Below are 22,802 nucleotides of genomic sequence, written 5' to 3'. Positions count from 1 at the left end.
CCAGAATAGGGAGAGAATAAATGTCATTGTTTTAAGCCACCACGTTGGTGGAAATTTGTTACACAGTCTAGGAAACTAATACAAACATGTAGCCGGGGGCCAAGAAGGGGCTTGTGGTCATGGTAGCCTGTTGGCCGAACGCAGTGGTCCTCAAGGCATTTTAAGTCATGAAAGCTTAGGTGAAAGTCAGCGCTATGTGAAGCCAACACATTACACAGAATATGAAGGACAGCAGGGCAGGGGCAGTGGTTAAGAGCAGGGGCTCCAAATCCTGGCTCTGCCACTTCGGCCTGTGGGACCCTGAACAAGCCTCTTAATCTCTCCAATCCTCATTTCCTCTCTGTAAAATGGGAATTAAAACAGTACCTATTTAAGAAACTCGTAATGAGGCCCCAGTGAGATTATGCATAGACAGTGCTAAGCCTCATGCCTGGCAAATAGAAAATATTTGTTAAACACCTAGCCCTATTGTCGGTAGCAGCATTTTTATAACAGGGGCAAGTGAATCAGTCTGGTTAAAACAGGACCCCCTCCCCCGCTTTAGAACCAGCTGACGCGGGGGCCCAATGCTCAGATTCACACATCCTGTTCATCTAAATACTGTATATTGTACGGAAGCAGCAGCTCTCTGGAAAGTAAGAGGGATTTGCTTCCTAATGATAACTATATTCAGTGAAAGAGGAAGAATAGGTTTTTTGGAGGAACAAAAGCCTGTGATATTTTCTACACATATGGTCCAAACTTGGCTTCTTTACAACTTCTGATATGTCTTTTAAAGAACTGAACATGTTACTTACCAAGTGGTGTGTTACAGCAGACTCTCTTTTAAACAAGGTCTTCTTGGGCCACGAGGGTATAAAAGCAAATATGGAATGAATCCATGGCCCACTAGAGGCTGCAGAAGTCGGGGGTGGGTTAAAGGCTTCAGTTTTCTTACTGAATTTCATTCTAAATGGTGCTTCTACTGCAAAATAACAACGCACATGCATTACATGATACAGAAAGGCAGCGGTTAAACTCCAGAGGCAAACCACGTGGTACGTGAAGGCACTTGGAAAATCCTTGCTGAGTAAGTGAATAAATGAGTGAATGAATGAATGGCTTACCATCTCTTTGCCAAGAAGATGAGGCATTCTCATTGGGAGGCACAGAGCTTAAGGACAGTGTTTCTCGAAGTCTGTGCTCCTTACCTGGGCTGTAGGCTGAAATGTACATTCCTGGGCCCTGCCCCAGACCTACTGAGTCAGAACCACTAGGCAAGGGAGGAGCCATAGGTGATTCTTACACACCCGGCATCAGACACGCCCTGTGTTCGAATCCTGGCTCTGTCACTCACCAGCTGTGTCCTTGGGAAACTCATCTGACCACTGTGTAAATTTATATTTTGAAGTGACCTGAATTGTGGAGTTGTGCCTTTTCAACATTTATCTTCTATCCAGATATAAACTTATACTGACTGAGAACGAGTCCTGTTATTCAGTCTTTCTTACACAGAGTATTGATAGCAAGGTCTTTAGAAGTGCTTTTGAACCCTTTTTTAATAGAATTTCTAAATATATGTAGGAAAAATTAAAATTAAAAAAAAAAGGACGTGGAACTGGAATCCTAGATAAAATCAATATCTTTTTTTCTAGAATAGTATCTGTGGTTGATTCAGTTCGTGATGCTGGAATGGCAACGAAGGTGAGCATCGGGGAATTGACAGCCCTCACACGGAAAGAGGCAGGAGCTCTCCCAGGCTGGCTGCTCAGTCGGGATTGTTTGAGCCAATCACACAAGTGGGACAGGACACCCACCTCTGGACCGCAGCCCAGCCCCTCGGGCTAAGAACAAATGCTTTCCCAGGAGACTTGCTGGATGTAAAATCCTAAGGACACTCTGGGCTTTATCTCTGGTGCAGGCATCCTGCAGGTGCCCCCTGCTCCTCCAGGCCTTCAGAAGGCCCAGCCGCAGGCTCTGATGAGGACCTGAATGAGGCAGCCACTGCTACTGTCCACAGACAGTATAGAAGGAAGTCAAGCTCCGAAGTGACCATCACCACCCACTGCATCATTGCCCAGAGCCTCCCCACTAGTGCCACTGTCACGTGGGTCACCTGTACTATTTGTGCAGGTGTTTGGATGCACCCTTACTCCCTCGCCTCTGAGCTGCCACAGGCCTGGAAGCCTCTCCCTCCATCCCCTTGTCCTGCTAACTACCACTCCTCAGGATTCAGTTGAGCAGCACCTCCTCCAGGAAGCCCTCCCTGAAGCCCTCCCAGTGGCCTTAGTCCTCCACCCCCTGCTCTCACTACAACCACAGTCCTTAGTGCACTGCACTCCCTTTGACAGACAAGTCTGCTTAATCAGTGGCTAAAAGGTCTCTGTGATTTCTGTGATATCACCTCAACCTATTTTATGCAAATGAAAACATTGGATTTTGTAAAATGTAAAGACTGCAGAGAGTAATAAAAGATATAAAAAGTACTTTTAACTCCCCCAGGAAATGAAATATGTTTATCCCTGGTATAAAACAAAGAGGTGTATTCATAATCTGTGCCGAGAAGATTCTGGACAAAAAAACTATTCTGCCTGCCCAGTACCCCTGCCTTCATGGTAGCCCCCCCCCACACACACACACACACACTAGTCAGTAAGATTCTTAGTCTATATAGAAAAACCTGGATCCCAGCCCATCCTGGTCCCCAGGAGGCCAGAATTAGGCACAGAACCCAGAACACTCTCCCCACAAGCCCCAGTGACAGAGTCAGGGACTGGCATGGGACCCAGGCTGCACCCACTGGTCTTTCCTGAACTTTTGCTGAGCTACTGGGAAGTCTCTTCCTTTCTGCAAGTGGCAGCAGTCAGACTCCTGGAAGTCCAGGGCTGCCAGTGGTTGTCTTTCCCACCACGTGGAAAGAATGTTCCTGAAAATCACACTCACCAGAGGAAAGCAGGGGCCGTGATGAAAAGAGAAAGGCAGAGCCCTGACATATATACACTACCATGTGTGAAACAGATAGCTAGTGGGAACCTGCTGTATGCTCAGGGAGCTCAGCTTGGCGCTCTGTGATGACCTAGATGGGTGGGATGGGGGGCAGGTGGGAGGGAGGTCCAAGAGGGAGGGGATATATGCATACATACAGCTGATTCACTTCATTGTACAGCAGAAACTAACACAACATTGTAAAGCAACTATACCCCAATTAAAAAAAAAAAAGAGAGAGAGAGAGAGAAAGGCAGAGTCCTGAGAACACCACTCCCGCGTCCAGCAGTGCCGAGGGCCTGCGAGGCCCAGTTATAGGGACCAACAAATTCCTCTTTGCTTAAGTTAGTTTCAGTTGAATTTCCGTCACCCAGTGTGGTAGGCTGAATGACAGTCCCCAAAGATACCCAGGTCCTAATCCCAGGAACCTGTGAATATGTTACCTTATATGGCAACAGGGACTCTGCAGATGTGATTAAATTATGGGCCTTGTGATGGGGAAGTAACCTGGATTACCCAGGGGCCCATAAATGTAATCCCAGGTGTCCTTAAAGAGGGAGGTAGAGAGAGATCTGAGAGGCAGAAGAGAAGGCCATATGCCCGCTGAGGCAAGATGCTAGTCTGCTGGCCTGGAGGCTGGAGGAAGGGGCCATGACCTGCAGAATGCAAGGAATACAGCTCCAGATCCTGGAGAAGGAAAGGCCTTCTTCCTAGGGCCTCAGAGGGCGTGAGGCCCTGCTGACACCTTGACTCAGACCAGTTAGACTGATTTTGGACTTTTGCCCTCCAGAACCATAAGGGAATATCTTTGTGCTGTTTTCACCACTAAATGTGTAATAACTTGTTACAGCAGCAAAAAGAAACTCGTACACTTGGCTAATACAAACATTCTGCATTTTCTTTATCAGATGCCTTCGGGGGGAATGAAGACAGACCACCTCACCCTGAATTCTGGGCTGTGCACCCAAACTCCAACGTGCTGCTGTAGCAGGTGACACACTGCCTTGCTCTGTAAGGCACGCTGGTGAGCAGGGGGAAGGGAGCAGAAGTAGGAGGGCTATGGCTTTAGGGTCTGGTTCTCTCTCGTGGTCAAATCAATAAAAAATCAACCAAAAGAAAAACTTACCTGCAGTCAGAAAGTGAGAGCTTTCCACACTGGGCCAAATCCCATGGGGCAAGTCCTAAAAAGAGTCAAAAGGCACAAAGACATTAACGAAGGACATACTAGGAGTGGCTGAAAGCCATTTTTGTAAATGGCTCATGTGGAGAGGAGCTGCACTTTTATCCAGAAGTCTGATGTAAATCTTTCTAAGTCGATCATCCCACCAGCTTTTGAATATAGGATGATGTAACTGCAGCTCTGGGAGCTGCCTAGGGAGAGAGCAGAGTGTAGGGGAAATTTTATATAGTTGGACAGACCTGGGTTCAAATCCCATCTCTGCTTTTCACAAACCCCGTGACGCTGGGAGAGCCTCAAATCTCTGAACTCCCAAGATCCTGCCAGTTTTCACAGAGTGGCACATAAAACACTAGCCCGGGAGTCCGGAGAACTGGATTCGAACTGGACCATTTACTCGCTGTGTGTCCTTCGCCAAGTCTCTCAGCCTCTCTGAGCCTCAGATTCCTCCTCTGAAAACTGTGGACCTCAAAGCATCCTTCCAGCTTGCTTCACCTCGTTCAGTGATGAAAATTTGTCTAAATGGGGCCCAGCCAACCCCTCCACTCTACTTTTGTAAAATACTGAGGCTTGGAAAGGCCCAGACCCCACCACTATAAAATAATGATAATAATAATTACTGTTATTATAGTGCCCTGGCTACAGCCATTGAAGTGGGCCAAGCCGTCTGTTCACAGCAGCATTATTCACAGTAGCCAAAAGGTGGAAGCAACCCAGTGTCCACTGATGGATGGATAAGTAAAAGTGGTCCATGCATACAATTCTACTTATAGGAGGTATGTCAAATTCATAGACAGAAAGTAGAATGGTGGTGGCCAGGGGCTGGGGGACAAAAGAATGGGGGGGTTGTTGATTAATGGGGACAGAATTTCAGTTTCACAAGATGAAAAGAGTTCTGGAGATGGAAGCACAAGAGTGTGAATGTATTTAACATCGCTGAACTGTTAAGAGGGTAAATTTCGTTATGTGTCTCATGCAACAATTACAAATATAAACAAAGAAATAAATAAAGCAGATCTGTGATCACCTAGAAAGAACTCTAATATATATCAAGTAAGATCCCTAGGTCATAAAATTATGAATAATATGGTTTCATTTAATAAAAATGGCATTTTTGTATGCTTAAGACATTACTATATATTTAATAATTACATTTATGTATTTATATTATCTTTAGTTTTATATAAATTACCGTTAGTTTACTAGTATATATTTACTTACATATTTAATAACTTGAAAGTATATCTATATATATATGTAGATATTTAACGATATACTTAATACGAATTATTTATACATTTAATATATAATTACACGTTTTAACAATATATAATATCATAACCACGCATTATTTTTAAAAGCCTAGAAAGGAGTATGCTGAAATCTTAGACTTTGGGTCTTGGGGACCAAGTCTGTGCACAGTAGAGGGGAGAATCCCTTGTTTCCACGCCACCTATATTGTTTCATTTCTTGTAAGAGGAGCGTGTGCCCATGTGTCATTGCAACAACAGCAATAAGGAGAACATAGACTGAGTGATGGGAACTACGCCTGTTCCTTCAGGGTCTTCCAGGCCCCCCACCCCCTCGGACAGGTGTGTGTGGCCAGGACAACCACTAATCCATAACGTGCCTTCCACAAGGTGGAAAGAGATGCCAGTTACTCAGAAGAAGAATGCCGTGTGCCAGACACTGATGTGGATGGAATAAGTCTTTGCTGCCATCTGGCAGGAAAAAAAAATCTCCTAAGAGCATATCCAGCCTGCGCATAGTGACCTCCTTCTAACAAGTACGGTGCAGGGGGAGGGGGTAATATCACAGTGGAGCAACCTGGCCAGCGCTGGTCCAGCCGGGAGTTCAAGGTCAACACCGACAGCGAAACATCCCAGAAAACTTCCTCTTAATGGCTAATCTCTACTTCTGAAATTGAAGACCATGGCATAGTTTCCAACTTATTTAATATTTCTTTCCCTTTGACTGGGAATCCACTAAAGAATCATTTTTGTCATTGTGTGTTTCATTTAAGGAAACATTTACTAATATGATCATTTTTACTGTGTGAGCAGATGTCTTTTCCCAATTTAATTCCTGGAAGCCAGGAAGAATTCCAAGCAACTCACAATTATTTGACAGTTTTCCATCTTTGTTTCCACTGGTAGAAACAGCCTTCTTAAATGTTCAACTCTGTCAAATAAATTAATAATATCTTGAATTTATGTTCACGTCTAATCTAATGTTCCCAAACTGGGATAATTTCTAGTCAGAGAAAATTCCCCAAAGCTGTTTTGTAGGACAAGGTGTTCTGTACATTATTTTTTATGTGGCTGCATATCATTATAAACATAGAAACAACAGTTTAATGTACCTAAGTCTGTCTTCCTTTGATGCTCATAAATTGAATATGCCCTTAGGACCATGTGGGTGTTTTTTCACTGTTATAAACTATAGTGAAATCTGAAAACAAACAAATGAAAAAAAAAAAACGCCAATAGCGATAAATCATGTTACTAGATGCGCCAAGATGAATCCCAACAGAGGGCACCCTGCAAAGTACCTGCCCAGTCCTCTCTAAACTGCTGAGGTCCTCAAGACAAGGAAAGTGACAGCTACACGTAAAGTGGTGTCCTGGGACAGAAAAGGACATTGGGCACAAAAGCTAAGGAAATCTGAATAAACTATGGACTTTTACAATAGCATAGCAAGGTTAGACCATTAACTGTAATAAATGTATCTTACTAATGTAAGACACTAATAGTGGGGGAAACTGTGTATTGGGGGGATATATATGAATTTTCTTTACCATGTGTACAATTTTTCTAAAATCAAAAACTGTTCTAAAAACTAAAGTCTGTTAACCAGAGAAGACTAGAATTCATTCGTGAGGTCTCTGGGGCAAACAGTGGTGCTACGGGGCACCCAACTCCGACACGACTGCCTATACGACCCCTGCCCCTGGAACTTTCCATCCATTCTTTCACCCAGCCTTTGCCACTCGGCAGGCTCTGTGGCAGGTCCCTGACCTCACCGACGGACAGAGGTCCCCTTCCCAACAGACGCTTCCGCTTGAGGGGGAGGGGCAGGATCCCAGGTAGCAAATGACTCAGGAAGCCCTCAAGTGCCAGGGACCCTTGGGGATCCTTGGCTGTGGCTCCCTGAGGTCTCGCCGGATCCTGGGTCTCACTAGCCTAGGGGTGACTCTCTGGGGGTTCCTTGGCCACCGTGAGCAGCCTGCTCTCACAGACACCACACCAACTGCCAGTCGATACCCACCTTCAATATCCAGCCTTCCCCTCCCTGGTGATCCCCTTCTCCGAGATGACACAGCTCCTAACAAGGTCACCAGGACCTCTACAAGGCCTCAGCTCACAGCCAGCTCTCCATCCTTATTGCACACAACTCACCAGCAGCATTTGGTATGTGAGTGTATTAGCATCCTATGGCTGCTGTAACAAGTCATCACATTTGGTATGTGAGTGTATTAGCATCCTATGTAACAAATCATCACGAACTGAGTGGTTTAAAACAAACACATGCTTATTACTGTACAGTTCTGTAGGTTAGGAATCTGACACGGGTCTCACTGAGCTAAAATCAAAGTGTCTGCAGGGCTGCATTCTTTTCTGGAGGCTCTGGGTAAGCCTCTTCCAGCCTCTAGAGGCAGCCCACACTCCTTAGCTCACGGCCCCTTCCTCCATCTTCAAAGCCAGCAGCGGTGGGTTGAGGCCTCCCAGTGCATCCCTCTGACCTTCCAATGTTACATCTTCTGACTCTCTCCTGCCTCCCTCTTTCATTTTTAAGGACCCTTGGGATTACCCTGGGACCACCGGGATGTTCCAAGATAACCTCCCTTTATAAGGTCAGCTGATTAGCGACCTGAACACCACCTGCAATGTTAATCTCCCTTGGCCATGTGATGTAATACGCTCACAGGTTCCAGGGACCAGTATGTGAACATCTTTGGGGAGCCCTCTCTCCCTCTGAAATACTTTCCTCCCTTGACCTGTGGGTCACAGTCTTGGTCTCATCTCCTTTGCTGGATGCCTGGCCCTGGTGTTGCTCCAGGCCTCTGCCCTAAGGCCTCACTCTTCTCAAACCAAACCATACTTACTCCCAAGGGGAACTCAGCCAGGCCCTGTGGGGTTAAAGGCCTGTGTACACTGTCCACTCCTTGATATAGATCTCCAGCTCAGATTCCTCCCCCAGATCAAGACTCACCCATCCCCCACTCTCCTGTACATCTCCACCTGGATGCCTCATAGGTACGTCAAACTCAACAAGACCAAATCAGAATTCCTGACTGCCTCCAAGGTTTCTGCATATTAGCTAATGGTATCTCTAGTCTCTCATCTGCTCAGGCCCAAGTCCTTGGTTTCATCCTTGACTCCTCTTCCTCTCTCTCAACACACATCCAATCCCAGCAAATCCCCTGGCTCTACTTTCAAAGTATATCCCCAATCCACAACTTCTCAGCAGCCCTCCACTAACCTCCCTGGTCCATTTCACCTCCATCGTCTGCCTGGTCTCCCACATGCCTCCTCTCTTGGTTTTTCTTTCCACCTCTGCCCTCTATCCTCTACTCCCACACCTGCCATGGGGATGCTTTAAAAAGACGAGTCAGGGCTTCCCTGGTGGCGCAGTGGTTGAGAGTCCGCCTGCCGATGCAGGGGACGCGGGTTCGTGCCCCTGTCCGGGAAGATCCCACGTGCCGCGGAGCAGCTGGGCCCGTGAGCCATGGCCGCTGAGCCTGCGCGTCCGGAGCCTGTGCTCCGCAACGGGAGAGGCCACAACAGTGAGAGGCCCGCGTACCTCATAAAAAAAAAAAGGACGAGTCAGAGCAAGCCACTTTTCTGCTCAAAACTCACCCATGGCTTCCATCTAACTCAAAATAACAGCCAGTCTTAACCATGGGCCACACGGCCTTTCCTGATCTGGCCCCTCCTCACTCTCTAGCTTCATCTCGTCCCCCTCCTCCCTTCTCCCCCGACCCCTACTCAGGCCACACCAGCCTCCTTACTGGTCCTGGGCCACACTAAGCACTTCCCACCTCTGGCCTTTGTCCTCACTATGATCTCACTCTGGAAAGTTTTTCTCCAGAAGCACCCATGCCCCTCCCTCATTCCATCCAAGGCTCTGCTCAACTGTCATCTCCTAAAAGGGCCTTCCACCCTGACCACGGCTCTCAAGGTCATCTCTGCCAGTCCACTTTGCCCACTGTTGTTCTCTCTACAGCCTGACCACCAACTGCCACACTATAGATTAACACCATTTAGTGTCTTTCTCCTGCCCCAAGAATGCAGGTCTAAGAGCAGAGACTGTCTTGTCCCCTTGTATCTCAGGCACCCAGAACAGTCTGGCACCTAAAGGCCCTTCCATAAACACTCAGAAGCCTCTTGTCCACTCAAGCCTTCACTGTTTCTCTCCTTCTGACAAACTTCCAATAGCACTTTCTGGGATGATGGAAATGCTCTATGGTCTGGGCTGTCCGATATGGGAGCCACTAGCACATGGAGCCATCGGGCACCTGAAACGTTTAAGTTCAAACAGCCACAGTGTGGCCGGAGCCAATGTACTGGACACAGCAGTTTTAGAACAACTGGGAAACAGTTGTAAACTGGCTGTTAGCTTGCCCTTTGCAGGAGGGGAGAGACAATAAGTTAATGTGAGCATTTGGGTTCCAGTTTTCAAAGCACTCTTTTGCAGAGCCTAGCATCCATGTAAATGTTCTGGCATTGGCTTCCCAAAGGAAAGATCAGGTGAGGACAGGTGAGTGAGCTCTGAACGGGAGAGCCACTGTGAGAGCACAGGACAGGCCTGGGGGTTTGGCTCCCTGGGCCTTGGTTTTCTCATCAGCAAAATGGGCCAGATACTTCCCACCACACCAGACAGGAGCAAGTGAAAGGACCTTGTGAAAATGTTCATCATGAGCTTTATAAAAGCTCAGTAAATTGACACAGCATTATTACTTTGTCTTCTCTAGTGAAAACCTAAGAACTAATCATAGACAGTGAAGGGAATCTCATTTAAGGGACCTAAAACTCTGTAGCAAGTGTAGCAGGCGCCCTGGGGTCTACAGGGAGAAAACTCAAAAGGACAAGAGGAGCCGGGCCCTGGGGGAGGGCTGGGAGGACCACAGGGCAGCGATGGGCCAGACCACTGGACAGACGTTCCTGGGAACAGAAGCCTGGATTTGCAACAGGGGTCAGGGTGGAAAGGGGATATAAGTGGTGAGTGGGGGGCGGGGCAGAGTGGTCAGGTGTCTACCATGGACAGGTCACCTAGAGGTGGGGGGAGGAATGGACGGGAAATTAGGGTGTGAGGGTGACCCAGAGGAAACAACCATCAAAGGCCAGAGGCTGAGGGGTGGGGACTGAACCTAGTGGATGCAGCCGGGTGAGCAAGGGAGTGGGGAGTAGACATCAGAACTGATCAGGAGGAAAAGGCAGGGGGACTGGTGACCAGATTTGGCGGAGGGAGAGGGGAAATCTAAGGTGACAGCCAGAGCTCTGTGCCCTCCCAAGTTAGGGACCACACAGGAAGGGGCAGGGTCAAGTAGAAAGTAGCTAAATTTGCAGTCACAGGAAACCCCAACAATAGTGCTTTTTATCAACTGCTACACTCTCCCGAAGCGCTCACCTGTGTGAGATGCGCTACCTGCATTCCTGAGCTCATCTAAACTCTCACATCGACCCTCTGGGGTGGACCCTGCAACAGTTACAGATCAGGAGACCGAGGCACGAGAAGGGAAGCTACCTGCCCTAGGTCACAGAGCTCTTAGGTTGCTGAGGGGGGTCGACCCGGCCTCTGGCAAGGTCCAAACCCACAGCCACCAGCCACACCTCTGTCTCCACCTTTCCAGGGAGTTTTCTGGCCACAAGCGTTAAGGAACACGGGTTGCATCCTACTCAGATCCCGCCCTCCCTTTAGGGTAATTTCCCTAACCCGAAGGGGCCTCCCCGCCGCGGGTATAGAGTGAAGCCAAACTTCCCAACTCAGTCCCGAGACTGGGGGCGGGCCCTCCTTACCTCCGCGGTCTGCTCGGGCCCCACCCCGGGAGCGGAGCGGGGATCCTGGGGAGGCTGGGCACCGAGGGGGCGCCGGAGGGGCCCCGGGTCCGCGGGGAGCCGGCCTCGGTCCCCGGACCCCGCAGGCAGCGCCAGGGCGGCAGCCAGGAGGCCCCCGGCCAGCACCCACGTGGCGCGCCCCCGGGCGCCCGCCGAGCCCATCGCCAGCCAGGGACGCGAGACCCCAGACGTGGCTGGGGAAGGCCGAGTTGGAGCAGCTTCCGGACCCCAGGCCCGCCCCGCCGCCGAGCATGCTCAGTGAGAGCCTCCGCGGAAAGTTTCCTGGAACAGACACAGGCATCTGGGGCTTGGCGGGACCGGAGGAGGCTGAGGACCAAGACTGGCGAGGGAGGGAGGGAGCCAGGCTGGCGCGGCGAGCGCTGGGCGGCCACACTTGAGTTTGATCGCGCCCCAGACGGGGTCTCTACCAAAATCAGATTGGGTGACCCCTGCTTCCAAAGATTTCAGGGGTTCCAAGTGCCCCTCCATTAATGCCTCCTCCGTTCTCTAAGTCTCAGCTCAGACTCACCTGCTCCAGCAAGGCTTCCCTGACACACACACACCACGCTGAATCTGGAGTCTGCCCAGGCCCACCAGCCCCCTATTAGAGAACTGTGAGACTTTTGGAGAGGCAGGGTCATGGGGACACAGGACAGCAAGGAGTGGGGCTGGGAGGGAAAAGGCAGCTCAGAGGCTAGAGAGGAAGGCCGCTGTTCATGTCCTGTTGGGTTCTGTTCAACCCAGTGAGGCTCCCACTGTGTGAACCCTTGCTGTGGATGAGCCCTTGAACATGTCCAAGAAGCCACCCTCACATTCCCCCAGGAGGCAGGGGTGGGCAGGTGGTCAGGACAGCCACTGAGGGACCTCTCTGGGGAACCAAAAATAGGGGAGCTGGTGTCTGGAGCCAGGAGGCAGCAGCTGAGCAAACTCCCAGAACTCTCCATGGCAGGAGGGCTGTTACTACCCTGGGCCCCCAGCGACAGCTTACACCTCTTCACCCTCCTGCAGCCTTCCTGCAGGGCAGCCTGTCATGCTGTCTGCAGCCTCAGGCCAGGAAACCTGGCACCTGTGCTCCTTCTTACCCTGCCCCTCCGAGAACCGTCCTTTCCTGACTTGACAGGGACAAGACAGTGGGGTTTGGGAATCTGAGAGTTTATTAGCCTAGCTTTCCACACAGGGTACACTGTCCTTGGGGGGTACGCAGCGTGTCCAGGAGTGAGACAAGGCCAAAGACTAAATGCTAGCATATTGCTGGAGCATTAATTCTATTAGTGAGAAATGTAAAGGATGATTTCGATATGCAACCAATTTTATAATAAACATGCAAAGAACACTACATTTTAAGAAATGAAAGCCTGAGTATCCAAGGGAATAGCCAGCATAAAGCAAGAACTTCTGGTTGCCCTCATACATGTTCCCAGGAGCCTTGGAGCTGCTCCTAAGCAAACATTTAAGAAGCACCGCATGGCAGAGAGTGTGAGTCCTGAAACCAGACAGACACGGGTGTGAACATATGTGCCCAGTTTCCTATCGCAAGACCTTGAATGAGCCACTTCTCCTGTCTGGCTGTCAGTTTCTTCATCTATAAAAAGTAAATCTAGGTAATAGTTCCCATCTTGACAACTTGGAAGGAGTGAAGAGGAAATGAGTTAAAAAGCCAGAAACTTGAGCTGGACGTCCAGGTCAAGGACAAAAAACCCCTCTCTGGATCCCCAGAGATCCCCATGGTACCCCTGCTCTGGCCCTCACAGGGAATTAAGCTCCAAAGGGTAGGGGTGTGAGTGCATTGGTGCGCGCATGCACGTGTGTGTGTGTGTGTGTGTGTGTGTGTGTGTGTACCCCAGCACCCAGAAAGAGAGCTAGCATCAGTAAATGTTGCTTAAAGAAAACAGTTGCTGAATTCTTCTGCCTATCTCCCCACATAGCTGTGAAATCCTCACTGGTGGACCTTGTCTGGTTGGTGGCTGCCCTGGTGCTGGTTCAAACAGCAGGGTCTCTGGAAATGCTGAGTGAATGAATGACCACGCAGCATCTCCTGGCTAGCAGGGGCTCAGGGTAACCATCTCCCTACACGTAGTCTTAGAGGAAAGCATTGACCATCCTGGAAGAAGATAGTATTAAAACAGGAGTCTGCAGGCAAACAAGTTCAGAGGCAAGGCCGGACTGTGCGGTGCAAAGGGGGCCAATTGGTAGAGGTCAGGAGCAAGGCTGAGTCAGACTCGCAATGTATCATTTGATGCTGACCCTGAGCCTCTCAGGAGGAAGGGCGCGTTAATAGTGCTCATCTCCAGAAACTAACACACCATTGTAAAGCAATCATACTCCAATAAAGATGTTAAAAATTAAAAAAAAAAATAGTGCCCATCTCCGAAGGTTGTTAAGAAAGTTACTCGGATCATCAGGCTAAATGCTTAACAAATTCTAAGCACTCAGTAAACAACCGAGCAACACCCTCCTCCCTGGCTGTGGTCCCCTCCCCCTCTGGAAGTCAAGAGGCCCGTGCAAAACAAGACTCCTCTCAAAAGGTCCTCCTGGCTGAGAAGCACGCCTCTGGCCGGGCATGCTCAGTGCAAAGGCAGGGCTGGAGGCGGGGGTGGTTCAAAGTTTTGGGCGGAGGGTCCAGGCTCCTCCCTCTGGCTGGGCAGCGCCGGGAAGCTGGAAGGGGAGCTGGAGGAAGGAGGCTGCACAGGCCGGAGGAGTCGGCGGAGCGCGCCGCGCCCCTGGCCCGCCGGGGACCAGGTCCACGGAGGACCCGGCGGAGATGGAGCTCCGAGCGGCGGGAGTGGGCAGCGCGCGGCAGCGGGTGGGATGCGGCGGGCCGGCCGCCTGAGCACCCCCGATGGCCCGTGGCGCGGCGACTTGCGGGAGCGACGCGCGGCTGCAGCTGGGCCGGGACGCGGTGCGGCCGGCGCCCGCGCTGCTGGTCCCCGCCGTGCTGCTGGGCACCGCGCTCGGCCTCGGCCTCGGCCTTGGCCTCTGGCTCGGCTGCCGCGCCGCCCGCCCGCGTCCGCCGCACCAGGTGGGTCGGCCGAGCGTGCAACCGGGGTGTGGGGCGCGGGGACGCGGTCTTCCTCGGCTCTGTGGTACGGGTTTCCATCCCCCTTCTCTGAGCCCATTTGAGCGTGATCTTGGGCATCGCTTGCAAAAGGTCTTGCCCTGGGGGATTCCCCTTCAGCTGCGGGAGGCGGCTGGAGACAGTGATTTCAGGGGGAGCCGGCCAAGTGACAGAAGGGCTCTGGCTTGGAGTTGCCCCGAAGTGTCTGCTCCATCTGACAACGCTGTGTGACCTTAGCTGATGAAGGCCTGCAGGCCTCAGTCTCCTCATCTGTAGCACTAAGCGTTTGGACTTATGGGCGGAGCTCAGCGTGGTGGACAGGAGGGCAGGGGATTTCCCCGCCCCTGGATGTCCGTTCTGCTTCCTTGCTGTGTGCATTACCCAGTTAACTCCTCTTGAGTCCCAGCTGCTACATCAGCATGCATTCAACATTCGATCACACAGCAAGAGTTTGCTGAGCACCTTCTACTGCCAAGCATGGCCTAGGGGCTTAGAGACCACATCAATGTACAGGATAAACCCTGATCCTGCCCCTGGAGGTTCACAGCCTCTGGATGGACAGATTACAAGTAAACACTTGATTATAACACAGCCTCATCAATGAGTTGTGTGATGGAGGAATGAAAATGCTAGGATTTATTGAATTCTGGCTGTATGCTGGGTGTTGAGCTACACTTTCTACCTGAAAATGATCTCATTGACTCTGCAAAACAGCTTGTGAGCTTGTTCCATTAATGGCCCCATTTTGCAGATGAGAAAACCGAGGCACAGAGGGTTAAAATAACTTGCCAAATGACAGGCGTGTGTGTCTAACCCCAAAGCCACTGTATAGGAGGTGGATGGGATTGGTCACAGGTGGCTGCCTGAAAGGGATTCACGGATGCTTCATATGGCAGTTGTTATGGGATCGGATGTTGTGTGGAGGTATCGGGCATGCAGCAGGGATTCCATCACTGGTGGTATGATCGCTGTCTTAGGTTCCTGCAGCTTTGACCTCTTTGAGGGATGAAATCTGGTGGGATCTGAGATAAGGTGGTGTGGTTTTGTTCCCCCATTCCTGGCCCACACAAGAAGGGGATGCATCCAGCAGATGTAAGCATCTCACATGGCAGGGCAATTCAGGGGCGTGTCGTGCTGCAAAGTGGTGATAAAAGTTGAAATTAACATAGTGCAAGATGCTCGTAGGTAAGTTTGAGATTGTCACATCCCGCTGGTGATTAAGAGACACTGGCTCCTTGTGTGAAGAGGGAAATAACACGTCAGAGCCTTTCCTGGGTGCCGGGCCCCTTGCCAGGAGTTTGCGGGCATTTGTTTCTATATTCTCACTCCAAGCCTTTGAGTGGGGGGGGGACTGTCAGCCTCACTTTCCAGGTGAGGACATCTAGGCTCTGCAAGGTTGTTCTCTGTCTAGGGTCACATGATGAATAAACAGTGGCTGGACTTCAACTGCAGTCTGTCTGAACCCCTAAGTCAGAGTGTTTAGTCATCTGCTACCTGGTAAGGTGGCAGTTGGTATCTGTCTTAGTCTGGGCTGCTATAACATAAATACCATCAGCTGGGTAGCTGATAAACAACACAAACTTATTTCTCACAGTTCTGGAGGCCGAGAGTCCAAGATCAGGGTGCCAGCATGGTTGGGTTCTGGCTAAGGTCCTCTTCCAGGTTGCAGATGACTGACTTCTCGCTGTGTCCTCATAGAGCAGAAGGGACAGGGGAGCTGCTGGGGCCTCTTTTATCAGGGCACTAATCCCATTCAGGGGGGGCTCCACCCTCATGACCTAATTACTCCCAAAGGCCCCACCTCCAAATACCATCACCTTGGGGGTTAGAATTTCAACACATTAACTGAGAGGGAAAGGGACACAAGCATTCAGACCATAGAGCAGCCCATTTCGCAGCTGAGTAAGCCGAGGCTGACAGAGACTCACCAAGCTGTCTGGGTTTCCACAGCTGGTCGGTCACAGCTGCACTAGTCCAGTTGAGGGTGGTCGTGGCTCAGACCAGGTTTGTAGCTATGGAGGGGGCTCTGGCTCAAGGGTAGGGCTGATTGGATTTTCTGATGGTTTGGATGTGACCTTTGTAGCACTCCTTTCTAAGTGTCCTCCTTTCCTCCGTCTCCCGCCTCTAGTTTCTATTTCTAAAATAGAAGCAATATGACTGTCCTAGTTAAAAACCTCCAGTGGCTCCTGGTTACCTGAACAAGATCACGTCCAGTTTCCTCGCATGGTATATAAGGTGACTGACCTTCCCTGGGACATGGGCGCCCATGCATCCAACCACCCAGAATCCCCTTGATTCCCAGATGTCGCTGCACTTCTGCACATCTGTTCCTTGCCTCTTGTCCCACCCATCCTTCAGGACCCAGAAAGAAAACCATGTAGGGAAGTGTTCCCAACCTCAGGCTGGATCAGACACTTCCTCCCTCTTGGGTCCCGGGTATTCTGTTCTCCTCCTGTGGTCCAGGTCACCCAGCTCATAATTCTGTCTTGCACCCCTTTCCCTTTGTGGTTTCTGTTTTATTTTGTTTATTAGTTTTATTTATTTCATCATTAAAACTTTTTTTTTTGCATCAAAGTTACACATTCACATAATTTAAAATGTTCATTTGCAACCATTTCCCACTTTTCAGAAGCCATCATATTCGACTCTTGTTCAGCTGGCCATCTTGGTCATTTACTTCTAAATAACCTGCTGACATGGCTGCTTGACTTCCCACTGAGGAAGTGCGCAGTGATTTAGCTCTTCTCCCCTCCTTCCTATTTCCACCCTCCCCATCCACCGTCACCACCTCCCTATGTGGTTATGGGGTAATTTTGGTGAAATCAGTATTTGGTGTTTTCGCTATTACAATTCTGTAAACATAATTCACTGTCAACCAAGGATCCGCTGTACTTAGGATTACTTTCCTTTTTTGCACAATACTTTGTTTTCCCTGAAATGAATAATTACCCGTTTTTTTCATTTGCTTAGACTCTGTGTACTTATCATCTGTTTAACAGTAAACTTTCCCCCATTTGTCTACATTTCCTTTTAAGACATTTGAATACATTAGGTATTTGATCAGTTTTATCTTCTAGGAAAACTTCTCTCCCAGAAAGCTTCTGAACTCTCCAATATGAGCCGGTTGCCTCTAGACCGTTGCTGCTCTCATAGTGAACCAGAGCAATCTCATCAGCGTCACCTGGGAGCTTGTTAGAAATGCCAGTTCTTGGGCCCCACCCCAGATTCACCGATGAGAATCTCTGGAGGTGGGTCCAGCAAGCTGTGTTTAACAAGCCCTCCCATGGTCTCTTTATTCTTAAAGTTCGAGAAACATCTGCTGTAGGCTTTTGCTGTCACCATTGGCACCTCTTGGGGCCATCATGCTGGAACTTCTTCACCTCTCTCCTGGGTTGGACCCTCTTTCAGGATCTCCTGCACTGTCTTTATTGGCTAATTTCCTCATTTGGGTGGAGCACATCTTCCAGTAGCTTTCTGAGAAAAGGATAGGTGGAAGTTCTTTTGAGAATTTCTATGTCTGAAAATATCTTTTTTCTATCTTTATACTTAATTTGGTTAGAGTAGTTAAGTGATAGAATTCCAGCTTGGAAATAATTTTCCCCCAGAATTTTGAAGGCATTTTCTCCATTTGTCTTTCAATTTCCATTGGTGATGTTGAGAAATCAGGTTGTATTCTGATCCTTGATATTTTGCATGGTATCTCTCTTTTTCCTTCTGTTCCTCAATAGAATCTTAAAGGATCTTTTCTTTACTCCCAGTATGTGAAATGCACCAGGATGGGTCTTGGTGGAAATCGAATGCTACTTATTGTGCTGTGCTTTCAGAAGGCCCTTTCAATCTAGAAACTCATTTTCTTGATGTCTTTAATGACTCTTTTCTTCCTCTATGTTCTGTTGCTTCTTTCAGGAACTCCTATCAGTTTTTGATTAAATTGGGCCTCTAATTATCTTCCTTCTCTCCTATTTTTGATCTCTTTATGCTGTTTTTTGGGAGACTTTTCTCAACTTTATACTTGTACTGAGTTTTTCATATTCTTAGTTTTCAAGAGTTCTTTTTGTCCTCAGAATATTCTATGTTTTTACTAGCCTGTTCTTATTTTGTGACTGTAAAATCTTCTCTTATCTCTCTGAGGATATTATAAGTGTTTGTTTTTAGTTTTCTTTTCCCCATGCAGTGTCTATTTCCTGCCTGCTTTTTCCTTTTGTTTGTTTTGGGGTTTGTCTTTCATATTAGAATCTGTCCTGAAATGGCTGGTGACCCTTGATCCCCAGGCCATTTTTAATTGGGGAGCAAAAAATCTGATACTCTTTCTTGGGTGACTAAGGTTTTTCTCCTGGAGTCTTTACTGTACAGTGATTGGACCGGGTCCTTCCCTGCAGAAGCCTTGTGCTGGTCAGCTATGGCTGCTAAACAAACAACCCCCAAATCTCTGGCTTCATCTAACCTTGCCTACCCCACCCCCAACTGCTCCAGACACATGGGCTTCCCTGGGCATGCTGAGCACGCTTGTGCCTCAGGGCCTTTGCACTTGCTGTGCCCTTACCCTGAAATGCTTGTCCCTGTGATATCTGAATGGCTTGCTCTCTCACTTCCATCAAGTTTCTTTTCAAATGCCACCTTGTCCAAGAGGCCTTCCCCTCCCATCACTCACCATTCCCCCATCCTCCATTGATTTTCCCTATAGCACTTACGCCTCCAACACACTATATATTTATTTCTTTGTTTGCTTATGTCTCTCTTCTGTCACTAGAATGTAAACTCCATGAAGGCAGCAGCTTTGTTTGTTTTGTTCATTACTCTATCCCCAGTGACTAGATTAAGGCTTGTCACTGAGTAGATGCTCTATAATAGTTGGTTACTAACTCAATGACAAACTGGTGATATATCCTTGGTTCAAGATTATATCTATGAGCAGCCAGTGGTCAAAGAGAGGCTTGATAAGTGTCTCTGGCATAATAGGATTTTCAATACAGTAGATAATTATGTTCTATAAAATCAGTGCAAACGTAGGATTAGCAAATACTGAAGCATTGCTCCCAGGGGAGATGCAGGATTTTGTTTCTACAAGATCCTGGTCACAATATTTTCATTAACCAATCAATACGTGTGTTTATGTGTGTTTCTGTTTAAAGATGCCTCATTTAACATGGCTGATTCATTAACCTTGAACTCACAGCCGATAGCACTATAACTCATGCCTGAACAAAGGGAATCTCATACATACATTTTCTCCATAAGGCACATCACAGTCTTCTTGTCCTTAGAAACACTAGACAGCACTTAGGGGTCATTTTCAACAAAATCACCAACAAAAATGCTAAAAAAGAACGGTACTAAATAGAACATAGAAGGGACACTTGTTTGCAGTATGAGCTCAGACAGAAAGTAGAGTGTGGCCTTGTTCAATCTCATTTGGAAACTGCACATCGGGCAATTCACATTTTTCACATTTCTGCTCGTGTCCAGGAAGGACCGCAAATGCACCCCAAGTGTCGGTTTGGGGGATTACAAATAAATTTACCAAGTAGGCAAATTTGCAAATACAGAATCCACAAATAATGAGCATAAACTGTAGCTCACAACAGAAACCATTCTGTAGTCTAAGGTTACCTAAGATATTGTCTTAAAAATTATCCAATCACTAAGAGTTTGATAGTTTCTGGCCTTACATTTAGGTCTTTAATCCATTTTGAGCTTATTTTTGTGTATGGTGTTAGGGAGTGATCTAATCTCATACTTTTACATGTACCTGTCCAGTTTTCCCAGCACCACTTATTGAAGAGGCTGTCCTTTCTCCATTGTACATTACTGCCACCTTTATCAAAGATAAGGTGTCCATATGTGCATGGGTTTATCTCTGGGCTTTCTATCCTGTTCCATTGATCTATCTTTCTGTTTTTGTGCCAGTACCATACCGTCTTGATGACTGTAGCTTTGTAGTATAGTCTGAAGTCAGGGAGCCTGATTCCTCCAGTTCCTTCTTTCGTTCTCAAGATTGCTTTGGCTATTCGGGGTCTTTTGTGTTTCCATACAAATTGTGAAATTTTTTGTTCTAGTTCTGTGAAAAATGCCAGTGGTAGTTTGATAGGGATTGCATTGAATCTATAGATTGCTTTGGGTAGTAGAGTCATTTTCACAATGTTGATTCTTCCAATCCAAGAACATGGTATATCTCTCCATCTATTTATATCATCTTTAATTTCTTTCATCAGTGTCTTATAATTTTCTGCATACAGGTCTTTTGTCTCCTTAGGTAGGTTTATTCCTAGATATTTTATTCTTTTTGTTGCAATGGTAAATGGGAGTGTTTTCTTGATTTCACTTTCAGATTTTTCATCATTAGTATATAGGAATGCCAAACTCTTAGAGGAAAACATAGGCAGAACACTCTATGACATAAATCACAGCAAGATCCTTTCTGACCCACCTCCTAGAGTAATGGAAATAAAAACAAAAATAAACAAATGGGACCTAATGAAACTTCAAAGCTTTTGCACAGCAAAGGAAACCATAAACAAGACCGAAAGACAACCCTCAGAATGGGAGAAAATATTCGCAAATGAAGCAACCGACAAAGGATTAATCTCCAAAATTTACAAGCAGCTCATGCAGCTCAATAACAAGAAAACAAACAACCCAATCCAAAAATGGGCAGAAGACCTAAATAGACATTTCTCCAAAGAAGATATACAGACTGCCAACAAACACATGAAAGAATGCTCAACATCATTAATCATTAGAGAAATGCAAATCAAAACTACAATGAGATATCATCTCACACCAGTCAGAATGGCCATCATCAAAAAATCTACAAACAATAAATGCCGGAGAGGGTGTGGAGAAAAGGGAACACTCTTGCACTGCTGGTGGGAATGTGAATTGGTTCAGCCACTATGGAGAACAGTATGGAGGTTCCTTAAAAAACTACAAATAGAACTACCATATGACCCAGCAATCCCACTACTGGGCATATACCCTGAGAAAATCAAAATTCAAAAAGAGTCATGTTCCAAAATGTTCATTGCAGCTCTATTTACAATAGCCCGGAGATGGAAACAACCTAAGTGCCCATCATCGGATGAATGGATAAAGAAGATGTGGCACATATATACAATGGAATATTACTCAGCCATAAAAAGAAACGAAATTGAGCTATTTGTAATGAGGTGGATAGACCTAGAGTCTGTCATACAGAGTGAAGTAAGTCAGAAAGAAAAAGACAAATACCGTATGCTAACACATATATATGGAATTTAAGAAAAAAATGTCATGAAGAACCTAGGGGTAAAGCAGGAATAAAGACGCAGACCTCTTTGAGAACGGACTTGAGGTTATGGGGAGGGGGAAGGGTGAGCTGTGACAGGGCGAGAGAGAGTCATGGGCATATACACACTAACAAACGCAGTAAGGTAGATAGCTAGTGGGAAGCAGCCGCATGGCACAGGGATATTGGCTCGGTGCTTTGTGACAGCCTGGAGGGGTGGGATGGGGAGGGTGGGAGGGAGGGAGACGCAACAGGGAAGACATATGGGAACATATGTTTATGTATGACTGATTCACTTTGTTATAAAGCAGAAACTAACACACCATTGTAAAGCAATTATACTCCAATAAAGATGTTAAAAAAAAAATTATCCAGTCACATTATAGGAAGTAACAGGAATTTTAATATTTATGTGTCATTCTCCATGTTAAGCAGTTACCCCACCCCAAGGAGCTCACAGGCTACAGGAGCTGGGGAAGTGGGGACCAACTCAGAAAAACGATAGAATGAGCTTTTTAAAAATTAATTAATTAATTAATTAACTGATTTATTTTTGGCTGCGTTGGGTCTTCGTTGCTGCATGAGGGCTTTCTCTAGTTGCAGGGACTACTCTTCGTTGCAATGCACGGGCTTCAGTAGTTGTGGCATGGGGGCTCAGTAGTTGTGGCTGGCGGGCTCAGTAGTTGTGGCTCGTGGGCTCTAGAGTGCAGGCTATAGTAGTTGTGGCACACGGGCTTAGTTGCTCAGCGGCATGTGAGATCTTCCTGGCCCGGGGCTCGAACCCATGTCCCCTGAATTGGCAGGCGGATTCTTAACCACTGCACCACCAAGGAAGCCCTGGAATGAGCTTTGATCCAAGTATTGCCTCCAGGTCCTGAGGACATGCTGAGATGGGGCTTTGGGGCTTGTCAGGAGGGTGACACCTGGACAGTCTTGAAGGATGTGGACCTGACTCCAGGTGGAGGGAAGCACTGCACACAGAGGGCCAGGCCCGGAGCAGAGATGAGCAGCCGTGATGGCTGGGGGTGGGGAGTAGATGGCTAATGTCACAGGGGCACTAGGCTGACCAATTTCAATGTGTTCCCCCCACCCCACCTTTGGATTTTAGAAAGATGACTCTCAGAGTCTGCTCAAGAATTTGGAACCTAACGTTCAGACGCCGTCGGAAGCCGGCTCCCCATCCAGGAGGAGGAAGAGAGAAGCACTGACTTCAAAGGATGAGGAGGCTCTGAACGTAAGCTGGGTGTTTGGGGTGCATTGGAAGAGACTCACGCTGGGTATCCC

General features: G+C 47.9%; 2 protein-coding genes across 7 annotated transcripts in view; one reads left to right on the top strand and one right to left on the bottom strand.

Moving 5' to 3' along the window:
* Positions 1–11,361, bottom strand: part of EVC2 (EvC ciliary complex subunit 2) — a 139,210-nt gene extending 127,849 nt beyond the window's left edge. The window contains exons 1-3 of the mRNA XM_030864188.3: positions 11,161–11,361; positions 4,091–4,145; positions 798–964 (exon numbers count right to left, since the gene is read on the bottom strand). Coding sequence (XP_030720048.2) covers positions 798–964; positions 4,091–4,145; positions 11,161–11,361 — 423 coding nt within the window. The remainder of the gene's footprint in view (positions 1–797; positions 965–4,090; positions 4,146–11,160) is intronic.
* Positions 11,362–13,828: 2,467 nt separating this feature from the next.
* Positions 13,829–22,802, top strand: part of EVC (EvC ciliary complex subunit 1) — an 86,633-nt gene continuing 77,659 nt past the window's right edge. For all 6 annotated transcript variants that reach the window (XM_060299152.1, XM_030864181.2, XM_030864182.2 and 3 more), the window contains exons 1-2: positions 13,829–14,218; positions 22,627–22,752. In XM_060299152.1, the coding sequence (XP_060155135.1) occupies positions 14,039–14,218; positions 22,627–22,752 (306 nt within the window). In that variant the 5' untranslated portion in view covers positions 13,829–14,038. The remainder of the gene's footprint in view (positions 14,219–22,626; positions 22,753–22,802) is intronic.

The sequence above is a fragment of the Globicephala melas genome, chromosome 5, assembly GCF_963455315.2.
Source record: "Globicephala melas chromosome 5, mGloMel1.2, whole genome shotgun sequence".
Taxonomy (NCBI): domain Eukaryota; kingdom Metazoa; phylum Chordata; class Mammalia; order Artiodactyla; family Delphinidae; genus Globicephala; species Globicephala melas.
This window is presented reverse-complemented; position numbering and strand designations above follow the sequence as displayed.